The sequence below is a fragment of the Betta splendens genome, chromosome 10 (genome assembly GCF_900634795.4).
Source record: "Betta splendens chromosome 10, fBetSpl5.4, whole genome shotgun sequence".
Taxonomy (NCBI): domain Eukaryota; kingdom Metazoa; phylum Chordata; class Actinopteri; order Anabantiformes; family Osphronemidae; genus Betta; species Betta splendens.
The window spans coordinates 9,231,629-9,248,947 of NC_040890.2; the positions used below are offsets into that span (position 1 = coordinate 9,231,629).

A 17,319-nucleotide genomic window follows, 5' to 3' on the forward strand; every position below is an offset into this window, starting at 1 on the left:
GGGTTCTTTAGTGCAGATGATCAATAAATCATTCGAAATTACGCTTTGGACAAATTCCACGATTTCAACAAGTAATAACAAATCTTTGATGTGCGGCAGCTGTTGGTGGCGTTTGGTACAGACCCCGCTTGGTTTCTCTGCTGCGGGTTAATTTGGATTGGAGCGGACGGAGGTGGCCGCTCCCACTCACCTTCCTCGGCCCACCTGTTTTCATCTCGTACACGTCTATGGTGTAGTTGGTCCTGCGGCCGTAGTTGTCAAACTGGATGTTCCCGGTCATGCCCTGCACTTGGACCTGTGTGAGGGGGTGGGGGGCAGAGCAGCCGTCACTTTACATACATGGCTGTGCAATAAGGCGACGGTGCCCGTGGAGCCGCCGGAGTGCACAGTCTGTTAATCAAATGATGAACTGGATACACTTTAATAAAAGATGTAGTTTTATGCTAATGAGCGCCTGGATTTGAGTGAGCTCTGTGCACAGATATCTGGAGGCGGGGGGTGGGGGTGGGGGGGCAGAGTGGCTCTTCGCTCTTCTCCCCTTCTCTCTGTCACTTTCCATCTTTATCACACTCTCGCTCTCTATCTCTGCTTCACTTCTTCTAGCCTTTTCTTTGCTTATCAGCCTGCCACTCGCTCTAAACCCCCCCTCCTCCTCCTCCTCTTCCATCGCTCTAAACCCCCCCCCCCCCTTCTTCTGCCCACTGCCCCCACCCACCGTTTTGAGCGCTCTCTCAATGTCAATGCCCTGGCTCCAGGGTACGGCCGGGTTTGCGAGGCAGTCTCCGGCGCTACCCCGGCGCGAGACGTCCACTCGCTGGCGTCGCAGGTACCTGAAGGCCTCCGCGATCACCAGGATGGCGTCGTGCGTCAGAGCCGACGTATACTGCGGGAAATGAAAGAGGATAAATCGGCACATCATGACATCACGGGGGGGTGAGGGGTGGGGGGGGGGGGGGGGGGGGTGTCGCCTCTAGGACGGTAATGGGCCGTAGTGACGTGATGTGGGTGCCGCTTATTATCAAACGGTCGGAGAACAGAGACTCTAGCATTAATATGTGATCTCTATCTCCCACGCACTTCGCCTCCAACTTCTCCTGACCTTTTCACCGCCGAGGGCTGAGCTACTTGTTTGTTGACCACTGCACCGTGACAAAACCTAATTAAATGCAATTCAAAATCCATTTCATTCTTGATCATTGTTTAATTAGATGTAAATTGAGGCTGCAATATAACCTTGCCTTGCACCTCCTATCAATATATCGATCGCCAAGAGGGAGGCGGGGGGGTGGGGGGGCTACGCGGTGACTAAGGCAAACAGGCAATAAGAGAAGGAGATGATCCAACAGAGACGATTTCAGGAGGGTGTGATGGTCGTATTCTGCTGAAGTACCTTTAGAGGAGCGTTCCGTGCTTCTGGGAATTCTCTTTCATCTAGCCGCTCCCAGCGCTGCATAAACTGCTGCACAATCGCGTTCTCAGGGTTGACTATCTGAAAGCCTGAAATGTTGGCTCCACCGACGAATACTTTGTCCAAGCTCACATTAGAAAATCCCTGAGGTGATAGAGAAGGGAAGCACAGAGAGGGGGATCATGTAACTTGTTTTTCTGTGTGTGTGTGTGTGTGTGTGTGTGTGTGTGTGTGTGTGTGTGTGTGTGTGTGTGTGTGTGTGTTTTATATAACCTGGGGCTAAGCACCACAAAACATTATCAGCCTTTCTGGCAGCGTGCAAGGTGCATTTTATTATGAACTCCGTGCTGCATTTGAAAGCAACATGTGTTCTGCATTACGCCGAGACAAATGTTTCTCCTCACAATTTGTTATGTAGATGCTTCAGCGTTCATGTCAGATCATGTGGAAGACAAAATATTTTAGTTGAACCAGCTGGCCTAGTTTCATTCAGAGAGCCCTGCCATGTAATAAGAATAAAAAACAAGCTCTAATGCATTTTAAAAAACACCTCCCACTCCAGCTGCCTTTAACGCTCCCGCGTCGCCCCAGAGACTCGACGTGCGGTTACTGCTTTAAGGTGAAACTCCTGTTTCCAGGGTGCGGCGTGGAGGGACGTGCCGTCTGGCGGCTGCATCCTCACGGCTTCTGAAGGGAGGCGGCGGGGGCCCTGCTCACACCTCACAACGCACGCTTCATCAAAAGGATGACACCCGCCTCCCATCGCAGATCGTGGCATGTGGTTATATGTGAAAATAATCAATTGCAACAACTGTGCAGGACACTGTAGCATGACCGCCAGCAGCGGCGCGGGCCAAGAAGCCCACAGTCCACATGTTGCGGATGCATATTGGTTCTCACGGCTGAGACTAAATCCCATCACATGCAGCATGCACACAGCGGGCTCCGGTCCGTCCCAAAGGAACAGGCCCGGCTATTACTCACAAGATTGGCCAGGATGTAATGGTAGCCGCGGCTGTTCTTCCCAAGGGTCACGACCTACGGGGAAAAAGAAACACTGATACAGTCAACCGCCCATGAGATGAGAGCTCAGAGCCGCCGCATCCGCAGACGCCGTGGCGAGCGGGGCAGGACACCGCTAATAGAATAACGAGCCAGAGGGGGCAGTTGAGCTTTGAGGAGGAGCCGATAATGCGAGAGAACAACGCGGGATCGTCCTCGAACGCCCGGCTCGCTTTGAAGTCGCCCGGGGCGCAGGGACGCGGGTCCTCGGCAGCTGTTGGACAGAAGGTGTAAACAGGAGAAAGCAAAGCTTTCAAAGGGTTTTACAGTGAGGCGGTATGTAGATCCTGCTCCTCTTTGAAAACATCACACCTTCGGAGCATAACGGCGCGTTTCATCCCACGCAGCCCGTCTGAAAATAGTAAGTGGCGTTCCGAGCCCTTCCATCACTGTGCTGTTAACCATATGCTGCCTTTTGTTCCAGATTGAAGAATAAATGGTTGGAGATTTAGCCGCAGATAAATCCCGAGCGACGAGGTGGCCTCGGCTGTTTGCAGCTTTTCCACTGGGCCTCGCGAGGGCTGTTATTCATGAGGTTCTGCACATGGACCCGTGAGCGGCTGCCACGCAGGAACCTGTCAACCGCGTCTCGGCTTTCATCTGCGTGCCACAAACACAGCAACACGGGTTTACAGCAAAATCAGCCTGTTTGCACATGTCCTGGCTCTCGCTCTGTCGCTACAACAAACTGTCGGTGCGCGATGTGTTTATGTCCTCGCGTCGGGCCCGCGACGCTGGAAGTTTGTTGCCGCGGATGGTTTGTGACATTCCCACATCTGAGCGGAGGGAAATACCGGTTTTCAGTTCCGCTCCGGCTACGGTTACCGTAGTTCCACTGTAGCGGCGCTGAACTTTGTTTGACCTTTGACACACAGACGCAGTAGCAGGAATAAATAAAATGACGACGCCCCTCATCCTTTTACAGACTTTCACCATTCGTCCACGGGAGCGGTGCGTTGTTCAGAGCACGGCTCACGAGGGAGCACAAACTCTTTCACTGCTACTGCAGGATCTGCTGAGCCGGGCCGGGCCGGGCCAGCGTTTCCTGCCTCCCTCTGTTCCTCCTGACAAGGCTGATAGAAACAAAGATGAAAACCAGCTGATTATGAAGCACAAATAGCAGGAGTTGTTTTTGTCTTTAAGTGGCCATTGGTCTGTGTTCAGAACAGAACCTCGTACTTGTGCCGGACAGATCCCAGCTTTCGCGCTTTGAGTCCCGCTGAGTGGAGAAACCCCCACGGCTCCCCATGCCTCTCCGCCCTCACACCTGCCCCGGAGCCCCCCCCCCACTTCACAGCCAGCCTGGCAGCGACTACAAGCAGCAACCTTGGGCCGGAGCGCAGCGAGGCGCCGCTGACAGAGAGATGCACGGAACCTGTGGTCAGGACACGCCGGCGCTTCCCCTCAACCTCTTTAATTAGGCAGACGGCAGGACACGACTCCAGGCGAGACGCACACATTTCACTGTTACTAGCTGCGACTCCTCCGTCCATGAAACCCTGGGAAAGGGCAGATGGTGCTGATAGGACGTCATCCTTCTTTTTATTGTAAGACTGGCTGTTATTTGAGGAGAATGACAATATGATAAGAGACTGAGACAGGGAAATAAGCGCTGTGTTTAGCACAGAGGCTTAAAGCTGTGTGTTTGGAAGAAGTCCTTATGTATATAGCTTTTGGAGAATGAGAACAGAAGAGCAGCATTAGGAAGGGGTTACAGCCTTGAATGAGGACTGGAGGAGGACAGCAGCCTAAAGCTCACCAATTAACATGTGGTGGCTTTACTGTGAAAGCAATCCAGAGCACTAAAGCCACTAAAGTAAAGAAGAGACGGCTGCTCCCCAAAGACAAATAGAATTAGTCAATGTTTTTAATTGATTGATTGATTGATTCCAGTTCCAATTCTTCTTAAATGGAACTGTGTTGTTGTTAATATTAAGTGCACAAATCTATTATTCTGCACTGAAAAGGACAAATGTGCGATGTCTGCACCTTTAATAATATGATTCCTTAGTAACACTGTACTTCAGTAACACTGTTTTAGTATTGCCGTGTTTATACTTGCAGCTGAAAACCCGTCTTCAGGCGACATCATCTGCTCAAACCAGTAATTTAATTTAAAACTTACAGCTGCAACTGTACACGGTATGTGCCTTGTGCCTCGTCCACCACGAGCTCAGGATTCAGGCTAATGAAGAACACAATAGAAAATGACTCCTAACACTATAAACTAGATAATATACTGTTGCTATTGAACATTTTTTTGCTGCCTCTTTCACAAACATCTCCAATGGCGTGGACATCGATCCACCGGCTCCCTGCACCAGCGGTTGTTCCGCTGCAGAAAAGCATGCGGCCTTTGCTCCGACTCTGTGTGACACGGCTCTGCTGGAGAGGAATCCCGAAATGTAAAAATGCAGGTGCGCGTCGTCAGTAAACACCCGAGCGCTTCCCTCCGAGCTTGACCTTTCTACTATGCAGCTTGCCACAACATAGAGAGAGTCAGACCGAAATATAGGCTCCCATGGGATCGTAAATATCAGGCTGCTTTATATAATACAACTCAATATTGATGCAGTTATATTTGGTTTTCTCCTTCTAACTATAAGGACTGCATGTCAGAAATATTTTTATTCTCAATAATCAGTTATTATTTTAGTATCTTGTAAACTTGTGAAGTCGTACAATGTACGAGGTGATCATTAAAATGGTAAATTGTAAACAGTGGTGAAGCTAGGAGAATAAATAAAATTAACCCAGAGGCTCGAGCATTTGATGGATTATATTTCACATAAGTGTGTAGTTTTCTAAACACAGGACAATGACTATTTCGGAAATTAAAATATAAATGATAATTCAGTTCAATCATAATCATCTGGATCCAGGAAAAATGATTTATTCATAAAGAACGAAAGAACGGGAGTAAACAGAAGAGTCTGAAAGCAACAGCTAATGAATGTGTGTTTACGGCTGCTAGCGATACCAGCTGTGCTGAGCCCTGATTCTATCTCCTTACAGTAATATTGACAAACAGCAGGTAGGTCATGTACAATTAAAGCCGGTGATATCATGTAATTGATTGGGCAGATTCCGTCTGCCCCGTTGAATGCTGAGCTGCGCTGCCTCACAGACGGCGGCTCGCTCCGGGACCGACTCACCGGCGTGATGCGAATTAGCAGCCATTTCCCGCCATTATGCGCCATCAGCTCCCATCAGCTGCCGGTCAGTGCAGCCGGATCCACATACGCAGACAACAAACGGACGACGGGCGTGTTCATGCTGATTCGGGCCGACCGAGTGTGGAGACGAGGAACCCGCGCCGTGAAGGGGCCGCGCTGGTGCACTCGGAGCGAGATCACATTAGCATTATTAATCAAGGCTAAAAGTAAGAAGCGTCGGCTGCTCCGTGCGACTTTAGTGGCGGGAGCGGCTGCAAAGTGCTCCACTTCACACACGATAGGGCAGAAGGGGGAGTCTGAGCTCGGCGTGCTCCGCTACAGAAGGACTTTTGCTCTTCTTATCCATTTGTGCTTCACGGCTCTCGGTAGAAGAGCTCTTGGTGGTGCTCTCTAATTAACAGCCGGCACTGGCTGCGGCTCAGATGCTTATCTCGGAAAGGAGCGTTGAGGAGCAAATGCCGACAGAAATTCTCCCCTATTCTGTTTTCAGAATAGGGGCGATTCCGGGTTTGGGGAACGTGGTGGTGTCGCGGTACCGCAGCACGGAGGTCCTGGGTACGATTCCCGAGACTGCGTGTTGTCCCCGTGGACGTAAATAAATACAGTTTTTAAAGCGAAGGGCATAACATAAATCACAGCCTCAGCCTCTCAGTCAGTCAACAGGTTACGTTCTCTCTCTGATGATAACACTTTAATCCCATTTAATTCTATAATCACCGTAAATGCTTAAGGTTGGAGCCGGGGATTGGAAATACCCGCGCGTGGAGCTGGAGGAATCTGGCTGCATTTCCATGAGCCCTGCGTTGCCAGCCTGAGGGCAGGAAGCTGGGCTTGAGATCGGGAGTGCCGTCCATATGAGTGGAGCCATTAGCCGGCCGTACTCTTAGCTTCTCCACTAAAGTGCTCGGTGCAATCCAGCCTTTGTGTTGTTGTAATTTTATGTATGTAAATGCTGACTATTATTTCGCCGCCTAGAAGACTGGTGTCGCTACGTTTTCATGGTCTCTGCGACAGCATCGATTGAAAGGACTCCCTTCATGTTGACATTTTTCTATCAGCTGCAGGCTGCGTGTCTATCTGTCCATCTCCTCCCCCATTCTGCTCAACCACCCACCACCTCTTATCTCCTATACGGTCAGTATTCTCTCTTTCTCCTTCTTTGAATTGGATACAACACATGGATTTTTATATTCTACAGTATAACATGTCCAACTGTGGATTTGCTCCAAGCTTTCCTTTTCAGGAGCGTAGAGATGGATGCGGAGGATCTCCAGTTCTCCATGGGGAGGCAATATGGCCACCCTTCATGCCTCTACAGGCGGCGGAATGTTCTTCTAACAAATCCCCAGATACTCTTCTCATTTTTTCCCCTCTGTCTCCGAGTCATTTTTTCACTTCTTATTGTTTTTTTCTCTCCTCTGCATGAAAATGCAGCTTTGCGGCTGCCAGAGCCTGCCTGCCTTTGAACAGCTTGCGTGCCCTGGGCCTGTCCCAGACGGAGTCTCTTTTTTTTTTCTTCGCCTGCCTCTCTTTACACTAGTGATGAGCAGGTTGTTGCCTCTGAGCAGACTCCAGCACAAAAATCCCTGGAGTGAAGGAGGCCAGGAATGGCACAAAGATGCTATTTGCAATGCCATAGATTGGCTTGGCTGGAGCATATACTATTCACTGCATACAGTACATGTAGCCACAAACACACACACACACACACACACACACACACACACACACACACACACACACACACACACACACACACACACACACACACACACACACACACACACACACACACACACACACACTGTATATATAGCCAGATACAGCGCAGACTCTCCCGGTTTTGTTGTCAGGCAAGCTTTGGCATCGGGTTAATTCATCTGCAGTGCAGGGTATTGATGGAAAAGTCCTAAGGGTGATAAATCCTGAGTGGTTTTTACAGCGCAAAATGATAATGGCCCTGGTGTAGCATTCTCCTCAGCATCCCAAAACAAATTTGTTAGGAGACTTGCCTCCACGCGAACAAACAAAAGTGTGCCTGATACAGCAGTATGCAAATACTTCTCCTACTGTGTTTCTACTTCACGTCAAGTGATAAATGAAGCTAATAAAAGTGACATTCAGCTGAGTGTGCTTGTGTTTGATGCACATTCAGTGTTTGCGCGTGTGTAATGGGCTCTCGCTGAAGAGCTGGTATTAAAACTATTTGTCCATGAAGCAAATAGTTTTATCAGTTGCAAATTAACGAGCTAATATTTGTTTACTAGGAAACATTTATTCACATCCGTGTGTTTTTTCCTGTTCCAGCTTCTTATGGGAGGGATTTGCTTCATTTCTGTGTTTAAGCCCATTTATGTTTCTTTTATACCAACTTTGTTTTAATCCCTTTTTATAACGTTCCTACAGTTGCCTTGCTTTTACCTGATATCGTTTAAAACCTTTTCGGACAAACCATGCTTTTTAAATTCTATTACTTCTAAATTGTACACGAGCAAGTGTCCGACCACTGGATGTCCTTCTAGCCATATAAGAAGATTATAGGAACACTAAAAACCTCCACAAAGGCCCAGCAGGGCCAAACCATTAGCAGTTACTGGATCAAACGTGGCGCTAACGAAGAGCAGCATGGACGATTCTCTCTGTGTAGCAATTGTACAGAGCTGTGGAAGTTTGACACTTTCCTATTCATGATAACTTTAAACTTAAATACGTGATTGCCTGGTATAAAGCTTTTCATTCTGCGGTGGGATTACTCAGACTGAGATCACAAAACTAAGCCACTGAGCTGATTCCCATTTTCCCCAGCAATCAGCTACAGTAGCTGGATCTGTCGCGCCACATGATCGCGTCTTAACAGGCAGTGACCTTGACAGATTGAAGCCACATGTCAACACCGCGCCACGCAGACAACGGCCTCGGCACACGGGGTTCTGTTCAAGTTCTCCCTCCCGTTCCACAGAGATGAAACTCAATCTGTCCACAGTCGCTGGTTAATAGAACTGAAACAGCAGGCGGACGCAGCGGGTTTTCACATAGCTGCCACCAGGTGCCATTTTGGTGTGATTGCCCTCATGGGAGATGGTCCATTCCAGCGTATAATGGTAAGGGCCAATAGGGGGCCGCGGCAGAGTGACGTCCAGCAGCTTCCCTGAATGAGTTTGACTCATTCATATTGGCAGAACGGGCCAGATTATTTCAATTAGCTCCAATAGGAAAAAAAAATCCCACGCTGAGGTTGTCACTGAATCAAGGGGCAAAATTGAGCCTGCCGCTGCTTTGAAGGTTAGCTGTGGCAGCGCTTTGCGTAATTCTGCACAAAACCTGAAAAATGCATGATGGTGATAGCTGCAGCTGCAAGGAAGGGTGAAGAAGAACAAGAAATAATTCATTAATGAAAGAAAAAAAAGACAGAAACAGGAGAACACCAAACAAATTGTTAGCAATCATGCTTATTATTGTTTGCAGAGGGAGAAAAAGCAATTAAAGCCGGGGTCATTTGTATGCTTCACATGTGCTTCCTACATGCATATTCCCAACACAAATGGGAAATAGATTCCCATATAGGACCTGCATTATAAAGGCAGGAAATTTGCAACACAGGAATTAAATTAGACACAGCAAATTAATACTAAAAGGAATTGTGCTTCAAACTACGACTCTGGGATCGAATTAGATTCTTTGGAAAAAAAACGTGAAACTAAGAGTCGTTGAGGGGATATTGTGAGGCAGAGAGAAGCCAATATCTAAATGAATGTTAACGAGCAGAATCCATTTTGGGAGCTGATTGCCCTGTAAGCAGGCAGCAGCGAGCGAGCGGGAGGATGCAGGGTGGAGCAGGGCAGCCGAACAGAGGAGATGCACGGCATAATAGCCACTCATCTATTCAGAGTAATTGTGTTTCCCCTACTACAAGGACTGGTGGACCTTTCATTTCCTCCCCGGGCAACGGACGCGATAGAGGAACTGAGGGCTTTGGGGTTGTTAGAGGAGGATTAAAAAGGCTGCGCCATCAGCAGCCCCCTCAAACGGCTGCTCGCGCTCAGGCCTCTCAGCCTCACGGGCGGCTCCAGCACACATTGATTTTCAGACGGCCCGGCCTCGAACCTAGCAACCCAATAACGGCCGACTGTGATCCCAAACGCTTGCATTACGCCGTGCCTCATTATCAACTGGACATGGATCGTTAGATGAAAAACTGCTGAAAAACTATGCTTTGGTCTCCACCTGCGTGCGAGGGCTACGCACACCTCTTTAGCGCCGCAGTGACTGGATGGGAAAATGCGGATCACAGCAGATATAATTGTTAAAAGTGATGCAGTGAAACGATGAGCAGCGATAATTAGCGTGACCTTTCATAAGCCACACTCAGACACAACACGATAGAAATTCCAATCCTGATGAAGCAGAACTGTCAAAACTGTTCAAAGCTGCAGAACATACGGTACAGCGTGACGTCTGTAACCCACGGCCGGTGCAGTTCCCACCTGTTCTAATATGGTGTTGATCCTGTCCACCTCGCAGTCGATCACATACATCTTCTCCTGCCTCCGGTCCATCTCCTCAATGATGCGCTTGAACTCGGCCGCGTCGGTCGTGCCGCTAACGGAGCGGGCGGTCACCTTCCAGTTCTTCGCCACAGCCGCCTCCATGATGGCCTGCAGTATGGAGAAGCCTAGTGAGAGGGAGAAGGGGAGGGGGCAGAGCGGCCCCGAGGATTAGACACAAAGGAGACCTGCACACAGCGACAATTATGCAAGAACTGAGTGGCTGCTAATTTATTCTAGAGAGGATTTTGCTTGAATCCAAAGGTTAAAGGTCATCTCATTACAATCTAAAATAGCCTCCCAAAGTCTGGCCCAATGAAATATATAATGAATTTACATTTGCATACTGAGAAGACAATATCATAATGAAGTAAAAGGACAGGAATCATATCTCCATATTAATAAATGACGAGTGGGTGATGTTATTGCGCTTGGCATCAATTAAATGATGGCATTTAGCTCAGCCACATGTTAACTTTGACAGTGTGGTGAAACACATCACGGCCTGTGTCTCCTCGGAGGATTCCGCCAACTCGTTTAAAGATAAAGACAATGAAAGATTCATCCAGGCCAATGGTAGAAAGAGATCATTATGCTACCAGAAGAATGGAGAATGAGCCGCTCTAATGATTAATTCACACGTGAAATATTTTCATTTAACGGCGCGCCCGGGAACGCTGCGGTCAAATCACACGGCGCCCGATGAATAACGTCGTCCTATTTCTGCAGGGAGAGATCGCGCGAATCACGAGCCAAAATAAAATATATATATATAAAAAAAACGGCTAAGCTCTTCTCCAGCGTCCACCGGGCGAGAATGAACATGGAGGCTGTTAATGGAAATCAAGCGCGCCGCTGGGGCTTCGCGAGGCCGCGGCCGACGCCACGACAAGCTCTGGGTACAATAAGCTTCTTTCTCCGGTCGCCTGTTCTGTGTTTAACCGATACAGACGGAGTAAAAAAACAAACAAAAAAAAAAAAAACGCACCACCAGCAAATTCTGGCACACGTTCAGATCCCGTACGACGATTAATACAGTTGCGTGTGATTGGGGTATTATGCAAATGATGCGACACAATCTGAACAGCCGTGGTTAAAGTAAACGTTTGTCACATATATATATTTTACTGTGAGTCGTTTCTCTCCGCAGGCTTATCTCTGTGAGCCGGCTGCAGGCGGCCGACAAAGGCTCACTGAGAGAGCGGCCGCGACAAGAAAACCACTTTGTGGCTCTCTTCATTCCTCTCTTTTTGCCTTTTCCCTCTTTCTCATTCCATCTGAGTGGTCAAGATTTATTTAATAATCCCCCCCCACACTTTTTTTTCTCTTCCCCCGAGTGGTGAATGTAGTGGAGGCTGCTGCACGCCGCCGCGTGCCGCCGCGGTGCAGCGCTCCGCTGGGTGACCTTTCCGCTGAGTGGCGCCGCTCGTGGCGGACGCTGACGCGCAGTGTGTCATTCGTTCACGAGGGTCGGCGGCTTTTTGCCCGGGGACGCCGGCGTGCCAGTCCTCGAGGTCGGAGAGGAAACCCACACATCGGGTCACGTCTCCGAGGAGTTCGGCCCGGGGTTTTGGGGAATGGGACTTTCGGTGAAAGCAAATGACACAACAGGAGGACATGTCGTGCACAGCCTCTTGGATTGAAAGCAGCGACGCATGCACAGCGGGGAATAGGAGGACATGAAGGCACCGTGGTCTCCAGGCATAAAGTTGTCAAACGCAGCTGGAAGTTGTATCTGGACAAAATGTGCTTTTTTTTCGGATCTGAGCTTTTATGAAGTGTCATCATTTTTCCATGAGCACAGTCTCTCGTGGACGATACCTCCTCTCATCTCCCGTACCTAAAGCAAAAGTTACAGAGTGAAAATTTGAATAACACGGATGCATTATTCATTTTCCTGAGGCATATGCTTAGAACCCTGCAAACCACAAACCAGCTGGATAGCGTGGCAGTCTTCCCAACAATAAAAGCTCCTCGTATTAAAAGATGTCATGCGGATTAACTGGGTCAAAATGGTCCCAGTCGCTTTGGAAATTGGAGAAAATGCGGTTGGTAAAGGTAAAAATAAAAGCCCAGCGAGCATAAACACGCGGTAATCAAATTGGGTAAACGACATGTCATGCATATGGGACGAAATGATGGGTTGGATATTTGTTTCAGTGCTGAAAGTGTCTATTTGTTTGCTCCGGTGCAATCACTGCTGTTTGAAAGACACAATTACACGTCTCCGAAGATTTCAAATGGCGAAAGTGAATATAAATGCTCGCAGGCGAACGCTGCAGGGACTGAGACTTCATAAATATAAAGCCCCTTGGAATCACCTGCACCTCACTGTGTAATTTAGTCTTCAAGATCACACATTTGTCACATTAATTATGAACAAACATCACTTTAACCCAAAATGATTGTACAAAATGACTGTGTACGACCCTGTGGAGTCCTGAGTTATCCAGAGTTTACGTTTTCAGAGAACAGCCTGTGACAAGAACCAGGCAGACGATCTCAGGAGGCTCCTGATCAAGAGCTGTTTGTTTGCACGAAGCTGGAACAGGGTTACAAAGCAATCACAAAGAGTTTAACTACAAACAGTTTATGGATGGATTTCGTTTAGCTACGTGGCACTTTCCCCGTCCAAATAGGACGACGCCAAAGCCAGACTGCAGAGTGTTCAATGAGGTACAGAAAAGCTAAGCAGGGCTTGAATGAATCACACGAACTCTGCTGAGTCACCGTGCATGAATCACGTGTCCATGGTGGGACCACTGAAAGCACCATTACCCACCAATCCTCGCCTGAGAAATTGTTATGTGGGCACATTCAACGAGGTATCAATCGTCCGTGGAGCCCACGCAGCACCGTGAGGTAGAAGAGGGCACCATACACAAACAGGAAACATGGCTGACGCTGGCTGAGGCGCCTCCAACGCTCCACGTTCCACCACATTCTCACCAGCTCTCTGAATATTTAATTCCTGTCGTCATTAAAGACACAAAACGCTCATCGTTGCTTCTGTGAGGTTCCTTTTTTTTTCTTCTTCCATCCTTCTGGAAAAAAATGTGAATAATACAATGCGCTGTCAATCAGATTTGAATCACAGAGGGCTTTTATTTTGAAATTGCTGATCTGCGCAGCATTTGTGTCTCCCTGCCTCGGGCAAACCCTGAACCGTGTGGGAACAATTGGCTCCATTTAAGATTCACGCACGATTCCATGCCTGCCTGGTTTTACATTTGTATGGAAATTAACAGATAGAATCTACTGCTGGTAAATAGTCTGCCCGGAAATGGATTACTTTTTTACCATCAGCGAAAAAAGTTTACGTCCCGTGATTTAGACTTGAACTAAATCCTTTGAGCTGAACTTAATCTGACAGCAGCAACAAGACTGATAGCTCCTTCTTCATCCCCACCAGCTAAACGGCTACTTTGTTATTCCATGCATTTCTGCATACATTTACGTCTGTCAGTCATCTGACCTCAGCCCAAAGGCAGTTCAGCATCACCAGTGAAATTATGCTCATAAACTACTTCATGGAAAATCCCAAACAATGGAATATATTCCCATACATAGAGTTTTGCTTATCACCACCTTTAAATGCCACAATTTTGCACATCAGGCACCTCTGGGTTAATGGAGCCATCAGGACAGTATAATGATATTAATCATATTAAACTTGAACCTGTTTGGTATTTACTGTATATATTATTTTAATGCAGCATTATATTTACACAGTAAACTGTCTGTGCTCTCTGCGTCTCAGTATCAGGTAGAAGTAGCATTACAGTAATCCCCATTGCCCGACGAAATCAGTGGTTTCTGCTGATCAACAAAACCCGAAGGTTAAACAAAGGTGAACAGACAGAGAAGGATGGAGAATCGGTTTCTCTGATCCATCCCCACAGAAGCACAACTCCAGCCTCAGTCGAACTTCGCTCAGTCAAATTGAACATGAAGCAGATTTAATATTTGCCAGAGTTTGTCTGAATCCTGGATAAACTATCTGAGCGGTTGTAGTGTCGGGTCCAGCGTTGTTGTTGTTCAAAGCTAAAAACACGGGGGTGAGTCGCTCTTTAATCTCAAACGCACGCTTGCATACTCCTCTGATGGCTGAAAACTCAATTATTTCTGCATTTCTCCGCCTTCAACCTACATGGGCGCCTCGCGAGGTCTCCCTCCTAAATCCCAACAGAGTCTAATGACTCCCCGCGTGCTTATAAATCAGAGCTGTTGCGAATGAGATGTTGCGGCGGCGTGTCGCACGGAGGCTGAGCGAGCGCCGCAGTCCTCTCCCGCGCCTGTGAACCGGATCTTAACAGGATGAGTTTGGAAGCGTCACCCGTGGCGGCTCAGCGGTAATTGAATTGAGTAGGATCTAATCTCATTGCCCGGCTCCTTTGGTTCCCTGCCTCTCATTAGGGTTCGGTGCAGAGTGTCACAGGCCCCGCGCAATCTCCCCTCATATCAGCAGCTGATCCAGGCTAACTGGGCAAATTAGAGAAACCGCATTGCAAATTTCCGCCAGCGCACCTCAACGCTGGCTCTCAGCGCTGGAGCCGCCGCTGGATCGCGTTATGTTAATCCTCATGAATCCAAAATCGAATCTACCAATCTGATCATGTAAATAAGTCACAGGTAACCACGCACATCCACAGTCTGCAGCTAGCAGAGTGGAACAATGGAAAAAGGCTGAATCACACTCAAGAAAAAGAGGTTGGGGTCGTTTGGCCGGCAGCAAATGTGGCCGCTCTCCCTCCTGACTTCAATCCTCTGCTAAATGGGGGCCTGTGGTCAGCTGAAACGCTCCACCGAGCACTGTCCAGAGTCTCAGAGAGCATCAGCAAGAACCGAATTCAAACCACAAAGATAATGGGTTTGATACTGTGTTGAGTCCATAGGATGCTTCGAATGTGCATTTAAAAATCTCACACCCGAACCAAACTCATTAAGCACTATTCTACCAATGAGAGCATGTTTCCAGGTCGTCTCTGTCTCCACCGTCTTATGAGGAAGCCAGAATAAATCTGCACGGCCTTAGAGTCTAGTGAGTGTTTGCCTCTGGGCTAAATAATGCTCACAGGATCGCCTCAGTGCAGGGAAGATGAAAATCTGCAGCTGAGAGAGGAAGATTTTTATTTGCTCTAATTAGTTGCCTTACATAGACTCAGCATTTGTTTCAAATAGACTCAGTGTGGTGGTTATATGTCCTTGACTTCTTACAGTCTAACAAACTACATCCTGAAAAACCTTGTGGTGATGTGTAGGTTTGACGTATACTGTAAGAAAGCCCTGGACCCATACACGCGTGGTAGAAACCATGCATTCATCATAATCCAAATGCCAAAGTGGCCTAAAACTGTGGAGCCAAGATTCCGAGGCGCTGTTTACAGTCGCCCTGCAACAAAAACAGCGTCAATGCCAAGTTGTCTCAATCAAAACAAAAAAAAAGGCAGCACATGTGAAATCAAACAGAAGCAGCAGGCTGTCTGTATCTTCAGAAGTGCATGCAGCAGAGCAGCTCCTGTGAAAATCCACCCACTGAAGCTTTTCCTTGTCTGTCTTTGTTCGCCGGGTCCCTCTATCACCCACACTATGCGCTGTGACATATCAACCCATAAACACAGATCGGCGTGTGTGTGTGTCCAGTTACAGCACGTGTGTGTGTGTGTGTGTGTGTGTGTGTGTGTGTGTGTGTGTGTGTGTGTGTGTGTGTGTGTCCAGTTACAGTATGTGTGTGTGTGTGTGTGTCCGGAGGGTTTGATGAAGTGCTGCAAAAACGTCTCTGGGCGGCTAAAAGCACAGAGTACTGTACATAAAGCGGGACTAACATTCTCCTCGCGTGCTCACGGTTGAGGATGACATTTACATTTTATTTGTTGTTTCAAACAAACAAAAAGGCCCCGTGACATAATATTGGGACCAAGGCAATCATCCTCCACTCTGGCTGTTGGAAGCAAAGGCCAGGACATTTTGTTATATTGAGAAAAAAACAGGAAGCTCCCAGCAGTAATTTCATGGCTGCTGAAGCCAGCAATAGGTAGGTGGTAAAATGGCTTTAGTCCAGGTTCAGTTAGAAGAGCGCACCGAGAGAGCGCCGGGGTTTATAGTGCGCTTATTGTGACAGACGACGGCGCCCGCATCACTTTTTTTTTAAAGGCACAGGTGCTTGACTTGTAGTTTTTCAAGAGGCAGAGGTTGCCAGCGCGGGCTGCGCTATCTGCATATTGGGATGTCACTTTGCCGGCGATACTTGTTTACGTGAGCAAAATGAAAAGCGGAGCGGCGGGCATCGGGCGACGCGCGGCCTCGTCCACATTTCCTTCATATTATTTTTCTTGTGCATTTTACGGCTCCTCTGACGTGCCCTTTCTTGTCAATGTGTCCAAGCCGATTTATTCTCCCGATGCATGCATAATTCAGTTGTTATAAAGCCGGTGTGAAGGAGAGGGCTACTAAAGCGCAAGTGGCATGTGTGTGTGTGTGTGTGTGTGTGTGTGTGTGTGTGTGTGTGTGTGTGTGTGTGTGTGTGTGTGTGTGTGTGTGTGTGCGCGTCTCAGCTGGGTGCAGCTGATGTGCCATTATGGCGGCTGTGATGAGGCCGCGCGGCCAAGACAACGATCCGCGTGATGTACGATGGGCCCGGCATTCGCACTTATTATCTCACATTTGAGCAAAGTGTATAAATCAACAATCGTGGGTGACGATGCTGCACTTGACGAGACATTATTTGCGTGGAACGTGTCAAAAGTGGCATAAAAATTACTACGGGACGCGGGTTTCTCGTCCCCAGACGTCTGCAGCCACGCGGGGCCTTTCGAGATAAAACACAAACAAAGAGGACCCCGTGTCATGACACCTGATCATCTGGCTACACACAAGGCAATACCCGAAAGCCTATTTCATGTATTGACTCCCAGGAGCTTGGACGCGTGGACGCGTAAGTCTCTGCGTCACATGATTCGCGCTTGATTCGTGTTGTTTACAGCAGTAAGAGCGATGCCAAACCACTACAATTAAACCAAATGACAGACTTGATTCGGTTTGCCATCAAAGGCGTCCAGGAAAGCAGCGGGGGGCATTTATTGTTTGACGCTTATAGGGAACAAAGGCAACTGTCTCTGGACGGCCAATT

At 48.2% G+C, this 17,319-nt stretch overlaps 1 protein-coding gene across 5 annotated transcripts in view; it reads right to left on the minus strand.

The window, feature by feature from the left end:
- The window catches only part of gria3b (glutamate receptor, ionotropic, AMPA 3b), a 62,388-nt gene that overhangs the window by 21,205 nt on the left and 23,864 nt on the right, over positions 1–17,319 (minus strand). For all 5 annotated transcript variants that reach the window (XR_003787181.3, XR_008695884.1, XM_029164481.3 and 2 more), the window contains exons 4-8: positions 10,131–10,318; positions 2,393–2,446; positions 1,391–1,552; positions 716–883; positions 191–295 (exon numbers count right to left, since the gene is read on the minus strand). Coding sequence is in view for 3 of the 5 variants with exons in the window: in XM_029164481.3 (XP_029020314.1) it covers positions 191–295; positions 716–883; positions 1,391–1,552; positions 2,393–2,446; positions 10,131–10,318 (677 nt within the window). In the remaining 2 variants the exon portion in view is untranslated. The remainder of the gene's footprint in view (positions 1–190; positions 296–715; positions 884–1,390; positions 1,553–2,392; positions 2,447–10,130; positions 10,319–17,319) is intronic.